This window comes from Tachysurus vachellii, chromosome 12 (assembly GCF_030014155.1).
Source record: "Tachysurus vachellii isolate PV-2020 chromosome 12, HZAU_Pvac_v1, whole genome shotgun sequence".
Classification (NCBI taxonomy): domain Eukaryota; kingdom Metazoa; phylum Chordata; class Actinopteri; order Siluriformes; family Bagridae; genus Tachysurus; species Tachysurus vachellii.
In genome coordinates, this window is record NC_083471.1 from 11,962,802 (window position 1) to 11,976,451 (window position 13,650).

The 13,650-nt window shown below is 38.8% G+C and overlaps 1 protein-coding gene across 1 annotated transcript; it reads right to left on the reverse strand.

The window, feature by feature from the left end:
- Window positions 1-2,040: 2,040 nt before the first annotated feature.
- On the reverse strand, window positions 2,041-12,751 carry LOC132855434 (deoxynucleoside triphosphate triphosphohydrolase SAMHD1-like). The gene is made up of 5 exons (XM_060884378.1): window positions 12,691-12,751; window positions 10,243-10,301; window positions 9,772-9,945; window positions 9,524-9,624; window positions 2,041-3,673 (listed from the first exon to the last, which is right to left on the reverse strand). The coding sequence occupies exons 2-5, from the start codon at window positions 10,261-10,263 to the stop codon at window positions 3,658-3,660; spliced, it is 312 nt and encodes a 103-aa protein (XP_060740361.1). The 5' UTR covers window positions 10,264-10,301; window positions 12,691-12,751; the 3' UTR covers window positions 2,041-3,657.
- Window positions 12,752-13,650: the final 899 nt, after the last annotated feature.

Here is a 13,650-nt window from a genome sequence, read left to right on the forward strand (position 1 = left end):
CTCGCTCTTAAGCGCTTTCTGACAATTTTTGTGTTGTTTCCTGATAAAATAAAATACTGTTCTTCCGGTTTCATCTCTGATATTATAACAGTTGGGAATTTACTCTAAAATAGTTCTTAATTACTAACTACAAATTACATCTTCAACAAGCCTAATTAGATTAATGTAATAATTTCTATCTCTAGAAAGTATTGGTCTACTTCCTAATTTGGTCTATTTACTTATTAATTACTTTCTAGATCCAAAATCAACATCAACAACTTGAACAATAAGGTGAGACAAGAACCTGCACTTCTAATGCTTTCAAATAAACAATATACAATTGCATGAATTATCCTTGAATTGAACAAAGTGTGTAACTAGAGGGAGAAGTTTACATTAAAAATATACCTTTTTTATTTAAATTATATATATATATATTTTTTATTTATATATTATATATATATATATTTTTAAATACACCTTTTAAAATTTTATGTTAAATCCACTATTGTTTTATACAGCAGTGTTGCTTTTTTAAAATACGTGTTCATATTCTCCATATGCTTGCATAAGCACTTCCAGTTCTGCTGGTGAGAAATATGCAGACCTCTTTCTGTCTGACGCTGTTGCCATGGTGACTCGTTATATCTGCGCTCCATTGATAATGGCTTTTTTTAGTTGTGGTGCACGCGCTTAACTCAGAGTTGATAAAAACAACTCTTTTCAGCTGTTCTGTAACCAAAAACTCAGAGTTTCCCATCTCAAGGTTTGTCAACTCAGAGTTCAAGTTTAAACTCAGAGTTGGTTGAACCACCTTTCTGAAACAGGCCCCAGGGCTGTTTTCTTGGTTGTTTTTGTTGTTTAACATCTAGATGCAATTGTTGTATGCCATCTTAACAAACTTCAAGACTATCAAGTTTATTAATGACCAACTTCTAAAAAGAAAATGTTTAGTTGTCTTTGTAAAGAAATGCTCACACGCACACGGCCACGCACACGGCCACGCACACGGCCACGCACACGGCCACGCACACGGCCACGCACACGGCCACGCACACGGCCACGCACACGGCCACGCACACGGCCACGCACACGGCCACGCACACGGCCACGCACACGGCCACGCACACACAAACATGTTTAAATACATTTATGTTGTTAATAAATAACAAATTGTTGTAACAGCAATATCTCCAAGTTTTTTTTTCACTGTAAAAAATGATTTGCCAATGCAAAGAGAATACCACCACCTTTTTCCCCCCATTTCAAGCACTGATTATAACACAAACAAATCATCCTCCTGGCGAGTTTTTTTTTTGTCAAAAGCGACGAATCCAGTGACATTTGTGGTGTTTGGAGACTCGAAAGCACGAATCACTCTGCAGTTAGGCCTACTCTGCTCAACAAGCAGCGGGTGCTGCCGTGAGCCCCTCTCCCGTCCAAAAGCACTCACAGGCGGTCAGTCTCTCAGTAGCCTCATATGGGGTCAGAATTGTTTCGTTATTCTGAATAAATATACTATGATCCACAAATAAATATAAAGAGTTTCACAAATATTTTTTAAATCAACAAATGCACAATAAGCAAACCGTAAATATATGTTAGACATTTCACAAAAAGAAATGAAATTCACAAATAAATAAAATATTTAGAAATATATATTTAATTGTATTTATTTGTGAATCACTGCACGCATTTGTGGATCGCGTTCTGTGCATTTGTGGATTTGAAACATTTCTAACGTCAAGACGTGCACAAGAATCCACAAATAGGTGGACTAGGTACTAGGTGAAATAGGTACCCCCTAAATTGACTCACGCTATAGCTCTCCATTCACTCTAGTCTAGTCTCTTGCCAAGTTCGCTTGTGCCAGCCCTCGCTAGTCTGTTATCATCAATCTCAATTTACATAGGCCTTTACTACAAAACCCCAACAGTCTTTTTAAAGACTAATCCCACATTTTTTTTAAAGATTAGATCAAATCTCAGCCCTAGTCAGTATTTTTTTTAAACTGCTAAGCAGTAGCTACACTTAGCTAAAAACCACCCACACGACTAAGACACACACACAGACGAAGGACTACAATCGTTATGTATTAAAATAAAATCTGAATTGTCTGCAAAATTATTTTGTTCGTTTTATTAAAGATTGTGCCTAAGTCCCGACCGATTAGCCCCCGATACGTCTCTCAACATAGCCATATCTGCTCATACAGTGTGGACAACATTTTTATTGTCTGTGGTGAAGTGAAACAGTGTCAAAAACCTACTCCTTGTGGTTTGTTGGTAAGAAGACTGGGGAGGTTCTTTGTTTACATTGTACATTCAATGCTGGCCAGTCTGTATATCTATTCAAATAGTATATTACTTTCCTAGCAGTATGCCAGTTAATTTAATTATGTGCCATTATTACCTACTGCAAATGGAATTATTTTATGTTCAGAACTGTCTCTGAAGGTTAGATATATTCTGTTTCCATACAACACAGTCCTAATTTGAATGTTTACATTTTCAATAGCATGGTTAAATAAATGATGGGTGTAAGGAATTATTTCTCTATTGTCTGCTGCCTGGACAGGATTCAGAACTGTAAGGAATTATTTCCCTCTCATCTGCCGCCTGGACAGGATACCTGAACTTAGCCTCTCGATCCTCTGCTCAATTTCTGCTCTCCACAAGCGCTTAGGGAAGTCTCAGTGAAACACGAGTCTTTCAAAGAGAAGGTCCAAAGTTTATTGTGTCAAGTATAAATATATAGTAGTACAAAAAAGAGGACGGGTGTAATGTGTGTGTGCAGAGCTTAATGCTAGTATCCACAAAAGCAGGCTTGACCATTATCACGAAGCAGGAAACCTCCCAGCTGCAGTATCATGTTTTTCATAACTGCTTTCATACAAACTGTATTGTAGCAGAGCAGATGTACCAGGGAGAGGAGGTTATGCTAAGGTCAAGGTATCTGTCTGCATGCATGCGTGCGTGCGAGAGAGAGAGAGAGAGAGAGAGAGAGAGAATTGTGCTCTGTACAGAAAGTCTGCAACATTATCAGAAAAGTATTTTATACAATATTCTCACAATTCCCCTCTTTTATCCATGATAAACTTATAATAGATAAACAACTCATATGATTATATCTTTCTCTGGAAGCCGTGCTAAACGAGTACTCACTGTTACTGCATTCCTGGCCTGGGCCAGACCCTCAGTCACTTCTCAGATACTACATATCTACAAATACATACATCGCCTATCTACCTTGCATAGGAATAGGATAATAATCTGGTGCTCCGGGGACAGGTTGATACCCAGAAATCATAGGATGTAACATTGTTTGAAGACATTGAAGAATACAAGAGCCACAGAGACACAGTAAAACCAAAATACAGAGTGCAGGAATCAATATAAAAATATACGGGACCCATTAGTATGTTGTCAGGCTGTCCAGGTAGCAAACTGCCAGAAGGTGTTGTCGTGAGGATACGCTTGGACAGGTAACCCTGTCCCAAGGCAGATGATCAAGATGAGGAGGATGACAACCATACTGTGCACTGGTTGTGTGTCCTGTGCTCAATGGGAGGTTGTTGTTCAGTTTTCTTTAGCCTTTCCCGGCACCTCCTACAGCTGGGATGACGTCCGAAGAGCCGGGAGTTTGAAGGCACCTTCTAGAATACTCATGGAGGGGTTATAGGGCTGTATCTCTGTAACAAAAAATGGTGACAATACTTTTATGCATTCACAGCGGATTCGACACCAGGAGAACATCTCTTCACCCTGGTAGCATGGATCCACTGTGGAAAAAGATCAGTTAATACACCCATGTACGTAATCGCGACTATTTCTGCTGGCCCATCATATTTACATTCACCCAATGGTTTAGGTTTTAATGACTTAATTAAGACCATATCTCCCACTTGAAAGGGATGGTTCGGTGCCTTAGAAATGACAGGTATAGCTGCTGAAATTTGTTCATAGTGTTTTGACAATGTGTCAATCAGGGCAGCGGAATACTCAACGATGTGCACATCCAGATTAGTTGTACCTTTAGCTGGCTTACCTTCTTCCAAGATGTGGAAAACGGGAGGCCAAAAATAATTGTGTGGCGATAAAAGGAATTTGGAATTTTCTCGCTGGCAGGGGAAAGCCTCTACCCACCTTGAGTACTTATCTACCATTACCAGGAGATATTTGAAAGACTGTGGTGGCATGTGTGTAAAATCTATTTGCCATTCAGAAAATGGTGCAGTTGGTATTGGAAGATTTTCATGTTTAGCTGTGCTTTTAGTAGGATTATTATGAGTGCAGGTCAGACATCTAGATAAAAATGAGTCTATTGTGCCTTTTAAATTAGCTACACAAAAGAGTTTATTCATGTTTTCCCATACCCCTCTTCGGGTGCAATGTGCAAAACCATGAAACTCGAGCACGAATAAGGTAAGGCAGTGGGACAGGCAGCTGTCTGTGCAGACATAAAAGGTAAAGAGTAAGCTTCAACAACAACATCAGGAGAGCACACACAGAATACCCACACAGAAAGTGACCATCATGTGGCTTTGAACATCAACAAATAACGAATCGCCTGCATTTAATGGAGTGAATGCTAAATCAGGATGAATGCTAGTATGCAGGTAAGCCCTGGGCAACAGTATCAAGTGTTTTAGACAGGAATGCACATGGTCTCATGCCCCCCATGCTCCTGGGCCAAGACAGCAGAGGCAGTGCCCTCGTGCTCGCAGGCATAGAGATGGAACACCTTCGCATAGTTCGGGAGCCCCAGAGCAGGAGCGGAGCATAGAGCCGTCCGCAGAGCCTCATACGCTTCGAGCATTTCAGGAGTCCATGTTAGCGGACGTTGCATTGGGTCCGTGTGGGAGATTGCGGACCGGAGGCATTTGTCATAGTAAGAACAGTCAGGTGTCCATTGACGGCAGTAATTTATCAGCCCCAGGAAAGCCATAAGAGCGTGTTTTGTGTCAGGACGCCGTGTGTTGAGGATTACCTGTATACAGTTTTGAGAGAGTTTTTTGCTACCTTATGAGAGTTCAAACCCCAGATACTTCACTGTGGGCAGACAGAACTGCAACTTGGGTTTTGAAACCTTGAAGCCTTTTGAAGCTAGATGGCTCAGGAGGCAGAGGGAGGCTTGTTCACAGAGATTTCAGAGGCTGCGGAGACTGAGAGGTCATCTGCATACTGAAAGACAACAGAACCAGTGGGGAGAACACGATCACATAATGCATCCCTTACAACGGCAGAGAACACTGCCGGAGAATCAATACACCCTTGTGATAGGCGTGGTCACGTGTACTGCCGCCCCTTTGTGTGAGAGCAAAGAGAAGCTGCGTCTGCTCTTCGACAGGAACACTGAAAAAGTCAGAACATAAGTCAATAACAGAAAAAGAAGTATGTTCACATAGAATGGAGGTGAGAATGGAGGCCACATCTGGCACAACAGGTGCCACAGGGATGATAGTCATTTATTTTTCTCAAATCTTGTGTAAATGAGGGTTGTAGAGCGTCTAGTAAGGTAGAAGATGAGGATGATGATTTCTGTGTGGTAGAGAGAAAAAAGTCATTAAACGTCATATCAGATAAATGTGTCAGTGGGGCAGACTCAGTAAGAGAAACAATGAGTTTGGAGCCAGTGAAGCTAATAGAAACTAGTAACCTGCTCATGAGATCCCTCCCCAAAAGATTAAGGAGTTACTTACTCCTCTTCCCCGACCTCTCCCTCGAGCCGAGTCACCATTGTTTACATTGCCTTCAGCCACAGCGAGGCATACTGCTTGCCTACTTTCTAAAATACCATCGCCTTCCATGGTGCGCACTCTCTCCCCTAGAGTTTTAACTGTCATATTGCTATGATCTGTGAGCTGATATCTAAGAACCTTCTGCACTTCAAGTTTACAATTATGGATGAAGATTGTGAGGAACAAAGGATTAGCGATTTCGGTTTAGTTTGGGGATCAAACTTCGGCAGAGATTTTAATTCTTTTTTTGAGTTTGGAATAGAGTGATATTTATCCCAGATTGGTTTCATTTCTAGCCACTTCTTATAACCGTCTGTCATGTACTGATAATCCCAATCAGGATCCCTGAAGCCGTTATAAATTTGAGTATAAGCAGATGCCAAATATTCAGGTTTAAAAGTACCACCACGAGGATGTCAAAAATTGAGGTTGTGATTCGGTCCACCCTGCTAAGTTATCTAACCAGGGGGTAGTATAACAACCTAGACCACAATGGTTCATCCAGTCACGAGGAGTTTCCTCATGATCTGGCTTAGGATATTTTGGACCGAATTACCCATGTTGAACTATAGGTACAGCTGTTATTATTACACACAAACAACACAACACAAGTGGAGCTAGCAACCGAGACAGAGAGGGCAGGTGGTCTCAACTCTAGAGACGTTTTCAGCGCGCTCTATTCCACTGGTTCAATAACCAGTAACCAATTCGCTTACATCATCATGTATACATTCTACAACATTAATCTTAGTATACACGGTTATGGATATCACTTTAAACGGTATGACAGGATACCAAATCAGCACTTACCCAAATACCGATATCACGGACGAGCCCCCAAGAACTGTAAGGAATTATTTCTCTATCGTCTGCCGCTTGGGCAGGATACCTGAACTTAGCCTCTCGATTCTCTGCTCGATTTCTGCTCTCCACAAGAGCTTGGGGAAATCTCAATGAAACACACAAGTCTTTCAAAGAGAAGTTCCAAAGTTTATTGTGTCAAGTATGAATATATAGTAGTACAAAAGGAGGACGGACGTAATGTCTGCGCGCGTAGCTTAATGCTAGTATCCACAAAAGCAGGCTTGACCGTCATCACGAAGCATGTTTTTCATAACTGCTTTCATACAAAGTGTATTGTAGCAGAGCAGATGTACCAGGGGAGGAGGTTATGCTAAGTTCAAGGTATCTGTGTGTGAGAGTGAGAATGAGAGAGAGAGAGAGAGAGAGAGAGAGAGAGAGAGAGAGAGAGAAGAACATTGTGCTCTGTACAGAAAGTCTGCAACATTATCAGAAAAGTATTTTATACAATATTCTCACAATGGACCAATTCCAATATTTTTGTACAGGGTACTGTATAATATACAGTATGCACACTGGTCACTTTATGTGGCTAGGACAACTTACTTACCCTACAAAGTCCTTAGCTCTGTGTTGTTTTTATGTAGGTCTGTGATGATTTATTTAGCACCATGGACCTGGAGAAACGCTGTTTTATTTCATTATGTACTGTCTCAGCTATATATGGTTGAGATGACAATAAAAAGATACTTGACTTGACCTGATAAATAACTGGTGAATAAAAAAATATTTTTGAAATCTTACTTTATGGAATTTCCCCAATACCTGTTATAATATTATATTTACATTGTATTATTTTTTATATTATTTACCTTGACAGTAAAATCCGCCATGGTTTTCTGATTGATCCACTTCTGCCATCGGTTTAGCCTTGCCTATAGTGGAACACACACAGGTCAAGTTGTAAGGTCCTAAACATCTTTTATCTTGTTGAATGTGCAAGTGCCATATAATCTTGCAATGACTTTACATTTGTGCTAAAAAAAAAAAAAACCTCAAAATAAAGAGCTAAAAAGTGAAAGTAGCTAATTTATTTAGTCTAAAATATTATTTTCTTTGATAAAATAAAAGACAAACAATTGTAAGAGGCAGGGGGTTTAGGATTTTGTGCTCCTCAAAATTTTAAAATCAACATAAAACCCAAAAATTCAAATCACATTTTCTGATGTTGTCTTGATATACTGCAGCCAGTCTTCTACCGCCGCCTGTTGAGAGAGACACACATCAAATATGTGGTACAAAAAAAAAATTTGTTTCAGAAAGAGCAAATGTTTTTCTACCTTTATGAAACTGATACAGTTTGTACTCATTTTTATTTTACACAGTTTGGCTTCTTAATTATCCACTCACTGGTTTATAAAAACCTTCACCAATTAAAAAACAAACAAACAAACAAAGAATACTACAAATAATAATAATAATACAAGACAGTTTCTTGAAATTGACAAAATATTTAAAAATGAGGTATTTCTTATTAAATAATGAGGTATGTTCAACACTTGCCACACTTTTCCCTCACTTCTAGTGCCACCAGAATTCATTGGTTCTCATTTATATTTATAGTACAAATGCATATGTCTGCTTTTGTTAATAAAAATCTGCTTAAAATATAATATTTATTTATTTTATAAATTTACATGCGTCTCACTGCCTTTTATCAGGTATCAGCTAATGTTTATTCTGCTCTGGGGAAAAGAAGTTGTTGAATTAGTGTACTAGAGTTTTTAATAGACTTTAGATCAGGTGTGCCAAACTCAAATTCTACTTCCGACTGATTCATGATAATTTTTCCAAAGTTCACATAGGACAAATGAAACTGGGCTGTGGGCCAGATTATCAAATACCCCTAAAAATTTACCCAAACAGAATTAGCATGTATGTAGCACATTGAAAATTATAGACATGCCCAAAATACTAATAACCGTGTTAAAAAATAAATTTTCCCTGACTTAAGTAAAAGAAAATTGGTACAAATGAGCATGACTAACCATCGTTTGAGCTGTTTTCAAGTTTTTTATCTCCCTTGTCTGAAATATTTTGCTACCGACAAATTTGTTAAGCTCACGTTTCCTAATTCTTCTGATGATTTTCTTTAAGTTATTGAGGTTTGGGTTTGTTGACTGCATGATATTCATGACAAATGTCATCTGGGGGGAAAAACCAAAAGATCAATTCAATTTATTACAATTAAATCCTTTCAAATAGGAATTCAAAAATTGCATTATATTATACTGCCTGAGATTATTTTGTTTTTGTGAAGATTGGTTTAAAAAAAAAAAAAAAAAAGTACTGTTTAGGAGAGACAAAGGTGTGAACCTGTGAGTTTCATGAATGTTTTAGAGTCCGAAACTGCCTCAGAGATAGTCTTTCCACCCAGTTTATAGTGATCTTCAGCAGCCACAAGTGCGTCAGTAATTCTTTAAAGATGACAAAACATGGTGAAAATATGTACTTTTATCTTGATTATATTAAACTGCTATATTTGGCAATATTTTGAAATTTTATACTGTATTTGTATGACAGCAACTATGTTTTTCTAAATCTCACATGAAGGTTGATTTTCCAAGTTAACTCACATTGTTTCGATTGCCACCTTAACCCTGTGATGGCAGACGGTGTAGTGAAGCATGTATCGATTATGGAAGAGCTCGTACATGTTTATTGCTTCCTGAAGGATATAAGAAAGAAACTCAATGTTTTTTATCTCTCATGCAAATCTGCTTTTTTGGTTCATCCTCATTGCAGCAAACTCGTGCAAACATCATAAAGCGCTTATGTGAGAAGTTGCTTTTCATCCCCAGATGCAGGCAATCTCTAGAAAAAAAATAAATAAATATATAGGACAGTCTCATACATTTAGCAATACGTTAACAATACGAATGGCATTATTTAAAAATGATTGTGCATTTTACATAGAGAATATGCACAAGTGAAACTCACCTGCTGATATAATCCATTTTGTCAACATCAATGCCTGTGCATTTATTGGCCACAATCTCATACAAGTAGGACTTGGCCTGTGTTCTTCCACTGTAGGGCCACTATATCAGTCAAAACATATACAGATCATAAAAATGAAACAGAAATTTGCTGTGACTGTTGTCTTATATTGATCCTTACATCTATAACCTATTTGACCCTATGATTGTGCTTTATGTATGTGTGTGGTGTATTTCTGTTATTATTACCTGAGCAGAAGATCTTGAAAGTGGTGCGCCCTCAATAAGTTCATGGATGAAATCGAAGTCTCTTTTTTTAAATCTTAATGTTTTCCCTTCATACTTGTAATATTCTTTTAGCATCTTTTTCTTAATGCCATGTGAGATCAGCAGGTCAAACATTTTGACTGATTGTTCTTCATGCTATGCCATAGAAAAAAAAGAGCAGTATAAATCAATCCATATTTATTATTAAACTACAATAGTGATAATTTTAGAGAGATCTTCAAATGAACAGGCTTAACTCTAAATTAAATTAAACAGAATACATAGCATAGTTTGATTACAAACACATCGAATGCCTTATTCAGAGAGAAGAAGAACAGCAATAATAAACCAAATAACTCTATTGAACCAGAACCTTGCATTAATCTTAGCTATTTAAATGAAATATTCAAGTTCATTTTGGTGGTAAATTTAAATGTAAAATTGTTTAGTTACCAATTTCTCTGATGGCTCCATCGTGACTTCTTCAAATAAATGTGAAAACGGGCCGTGACCTTCATATGAAAAGTAGATTTTACTGGTTATTTTTCAGAATGACATTAATTAGGTATAGACATAATACAGAAGAGTCAACCTAAAAATATTTCTATAACAAATTCAAGATTAAATTGTTGGAACATCCACTCTATTCTTTGCTGCTGCCTGCATGAACAACTACAGTGACCACTACCATTCGCCATAAATACAGGGACCATAAATTCGCTGACGACACAACGGTGATAGGCCTGATCACCGACAACGATGAGAAGGCCTACAGAAAAGAGGTGAGCACCCTGACTACATGGTGTCAGGAGAACCACCTCTCACTCAACATTGACAAGACCAAGGAGCTGGTGGTGGATTTCAGGATACAGAGGAGTGAATACAAACCCATCACCATCAACAAGACACCTGTGGAGCGGGTGAGCAGCTTTAAGTTTCTCGGTGTTGACATCAGCGAGGATCTCACCTGGACCACACACACTGACGCAGTACTGAAGAAGGCACATCAACGCCTCTTCTTCCTGAGACCGCTGAGGAAGTTTGGAATGAGCCCCAGCATCCTCAGAACATTCTACACCTGCACTATAGAGAGCATCCTGATGAGCTGCATCACTGCCTGGTTTGGAAACAGCACCACTGGCAACCGTAAAATCGTAAAAGCCCTGAAAATGGTCGTGCGAACTGCCAGCCACATTGTTGGAGGTGAGCTTCCCTCCCTCCAGGACATCTACACCAGGCGGTGTATAAGGAAAGCCCGGAGGATCATCAAAGAATCCAGCCACCCGTGCCACAGACTGCTCTTTCTGCTTCCCTCAGGAAGACGTCTCCGCAGCATCCGATCCCACACTAGCCGACTGAGGGATAGCTTTTTCCCCTCAGGCTATCAGACTAATTAACAGTCACAACTAATACACCCTACAGCATACTTTTACAGCATACAATATGGTATGCCACACACTCCACTTTAACTTCCTGTCCTCAGATGAGCACCAGTACCAGCGGGGGTCAAGATTTTTTTTTTCTTTGAGCCCAGTCTTTTGAAGACATTTACCTCAGAAGACGTGTTGATTCGTTGCGACTCTTCTTGAGGAGAAATATGCCACGAAGCTCTCCCGTGGAGTGAAGATGATGCTGGATAGTGTCCAATGGAGTTAAGAGATTTGCGCTCAAGCTATTTTCAAGACTGTAGATTGGTTAATAACTTGTAAAAATAACAGACCCACGTGGGGACTGACCAATAGCATCGATATGTGAAAAAATATGAAACCGACAAAATCTGGACATAGGAGGTTTCTGCCCGACAGCGACGATATAATATATTTACACAAGTACATATTGCATATAATGTGTAGTGCTACTGTAAGGATGCCCAATAGTACACTGTGTGTACTGACTATATGTAGGAGCATATTGCACATGTTCACTTGATTCCATTATCTGGTTGTTAATTGTACATATTGTCCTGACTATATGTAAGAGCATACTGCACATTTCACTTGTTGATTTCATTATGTTTGTTAATTGTACATGTTACCCGCTCTAGGCCAGAGAAACCCAGAGGGGCAAGTTGAATGTATAACACTGCAGAGAAATAACAGACACGTTTATGCTGCGAGTTCTGGCAATGTGTTTATGAACTCTGACCTTTCTTTATCTTTTCTGTTTTCTCTCAAATAAGGTCAACTTGAATTACAACTATTCAGTTTGAGAAAAAGAACATAGTAACAATAGGAAAATACATTTCTAATCAACTATGTATTCCAACGTCCATATGTTCAAATAAATTCTCTCTTTTCAAATAAAGTCCATATTTGTTCCAGTAACTCAGAACAGGGCATCAATGTGAACAATACACTGCATCATGTATTCTAAATAAATGTAAATAATCACATCATATAATATTCACCTTATAAATTGTAATTTAATCACAATAATATTCACCTTATAAATTGTAATTTAAGTTTCCATTTACTTTACTCACATATTCACAGTTCTCCTAATCATGAACAAAGCATAAGTGCCTATTACCTCTTTTTATTAAACAGGCTTTAAACAGGCCATTTTGTTTCATGTTACTTTTCACATGGCCGCCGCCATTTTGGCTCTAACTCAAATACACACGCCACCATTTTGGCTCATTCTTTTCGAACTCACAATCCATATATAAAACTCTTTAAATACATTTACGAACTCCTTTTGTGTCCATACTAGCTTATCTTTTGCTGTTTTTTTGCACATTCGTTCATCGATTACACAATTTAATCATGAATTTAACAAAACTAACAAAATAACTTTTTTAAACCCAAGTAATTGCATTTCTCTGCACTATCATGCATAAGAACAACATCATGACTCATTTAATGTCATTTTAAGCGATTGACAAACCATATTTTTGCTCACCTGCAGAGAAATAACAGAGACACGTTTATGCTGCGAGCTCTGGCAACGTTTAATGAAGTTTGACCTGAGCTCTGCAACCTCTATTTCTCAGAAGCGCTAGACGCCCTCTACAGGGGGCAAGGATAATGACCATTTAAAGATAAATCCAAAAGTACATTAATGAGTCCATAATACACAGAACAACATCTGTTTGTCTCTACAATTTTAATTTTGTGGGGTGCCTATGTGACGGTCTTGCCCGGGAAGTCCTTTCTGCTTAGCTGCACAATGGAGAATGCAGGAAATAAGGGAACCCGCATGGAGAATTAAAACAAAACTTCCACAGCACAGTCTCATTATCTCTGCTTTTTATTTAGAACAGTTCCCTTTTTTAATCTTTTTAAATCAATTAAATATTTATGCATTGTGATCGTATAGTGTATTCAATAGACATTTTCAATGAATTGATAAATCAGTGAAAAACCTAACAATTCAATTAAACTAAGTTGAATTAGAGAGTAAACATCCCCACCTAGCGGCGAACACATTCATTCATTCATCTTCTACCGCTTATCCAAACTACCTCGGGTCACGGGAAGCCTGTGCCTATCTCAGGCGTCATCGGGCATCAAGGCAGGATACACCCTGGACGGAGTGCCAACCCATCGCAGGGCACACACACACACTCTCATTCACTCACACAATCACACACTACGGACAATTTTTTCCAGAGATGCCAATCAACCTACCATGCATGTCTTTGGACCGGGGTAGGAAACCGGAGTACCCGGAGGAAACCCCCGAGGCACAGGGAGAACATGCAAACTCCACACACACAAGGCGGAGGCGGGACTCGAACCCCCAGAATCGGAGGTGTGAGGCGAACGTGCTAACCACTAAGCCACCGTGCCCCCAACACATAGTTCAATTAAAACAATTAATTAACACATTAAAACAACAAGTCTCATTATCTCTGCTGTT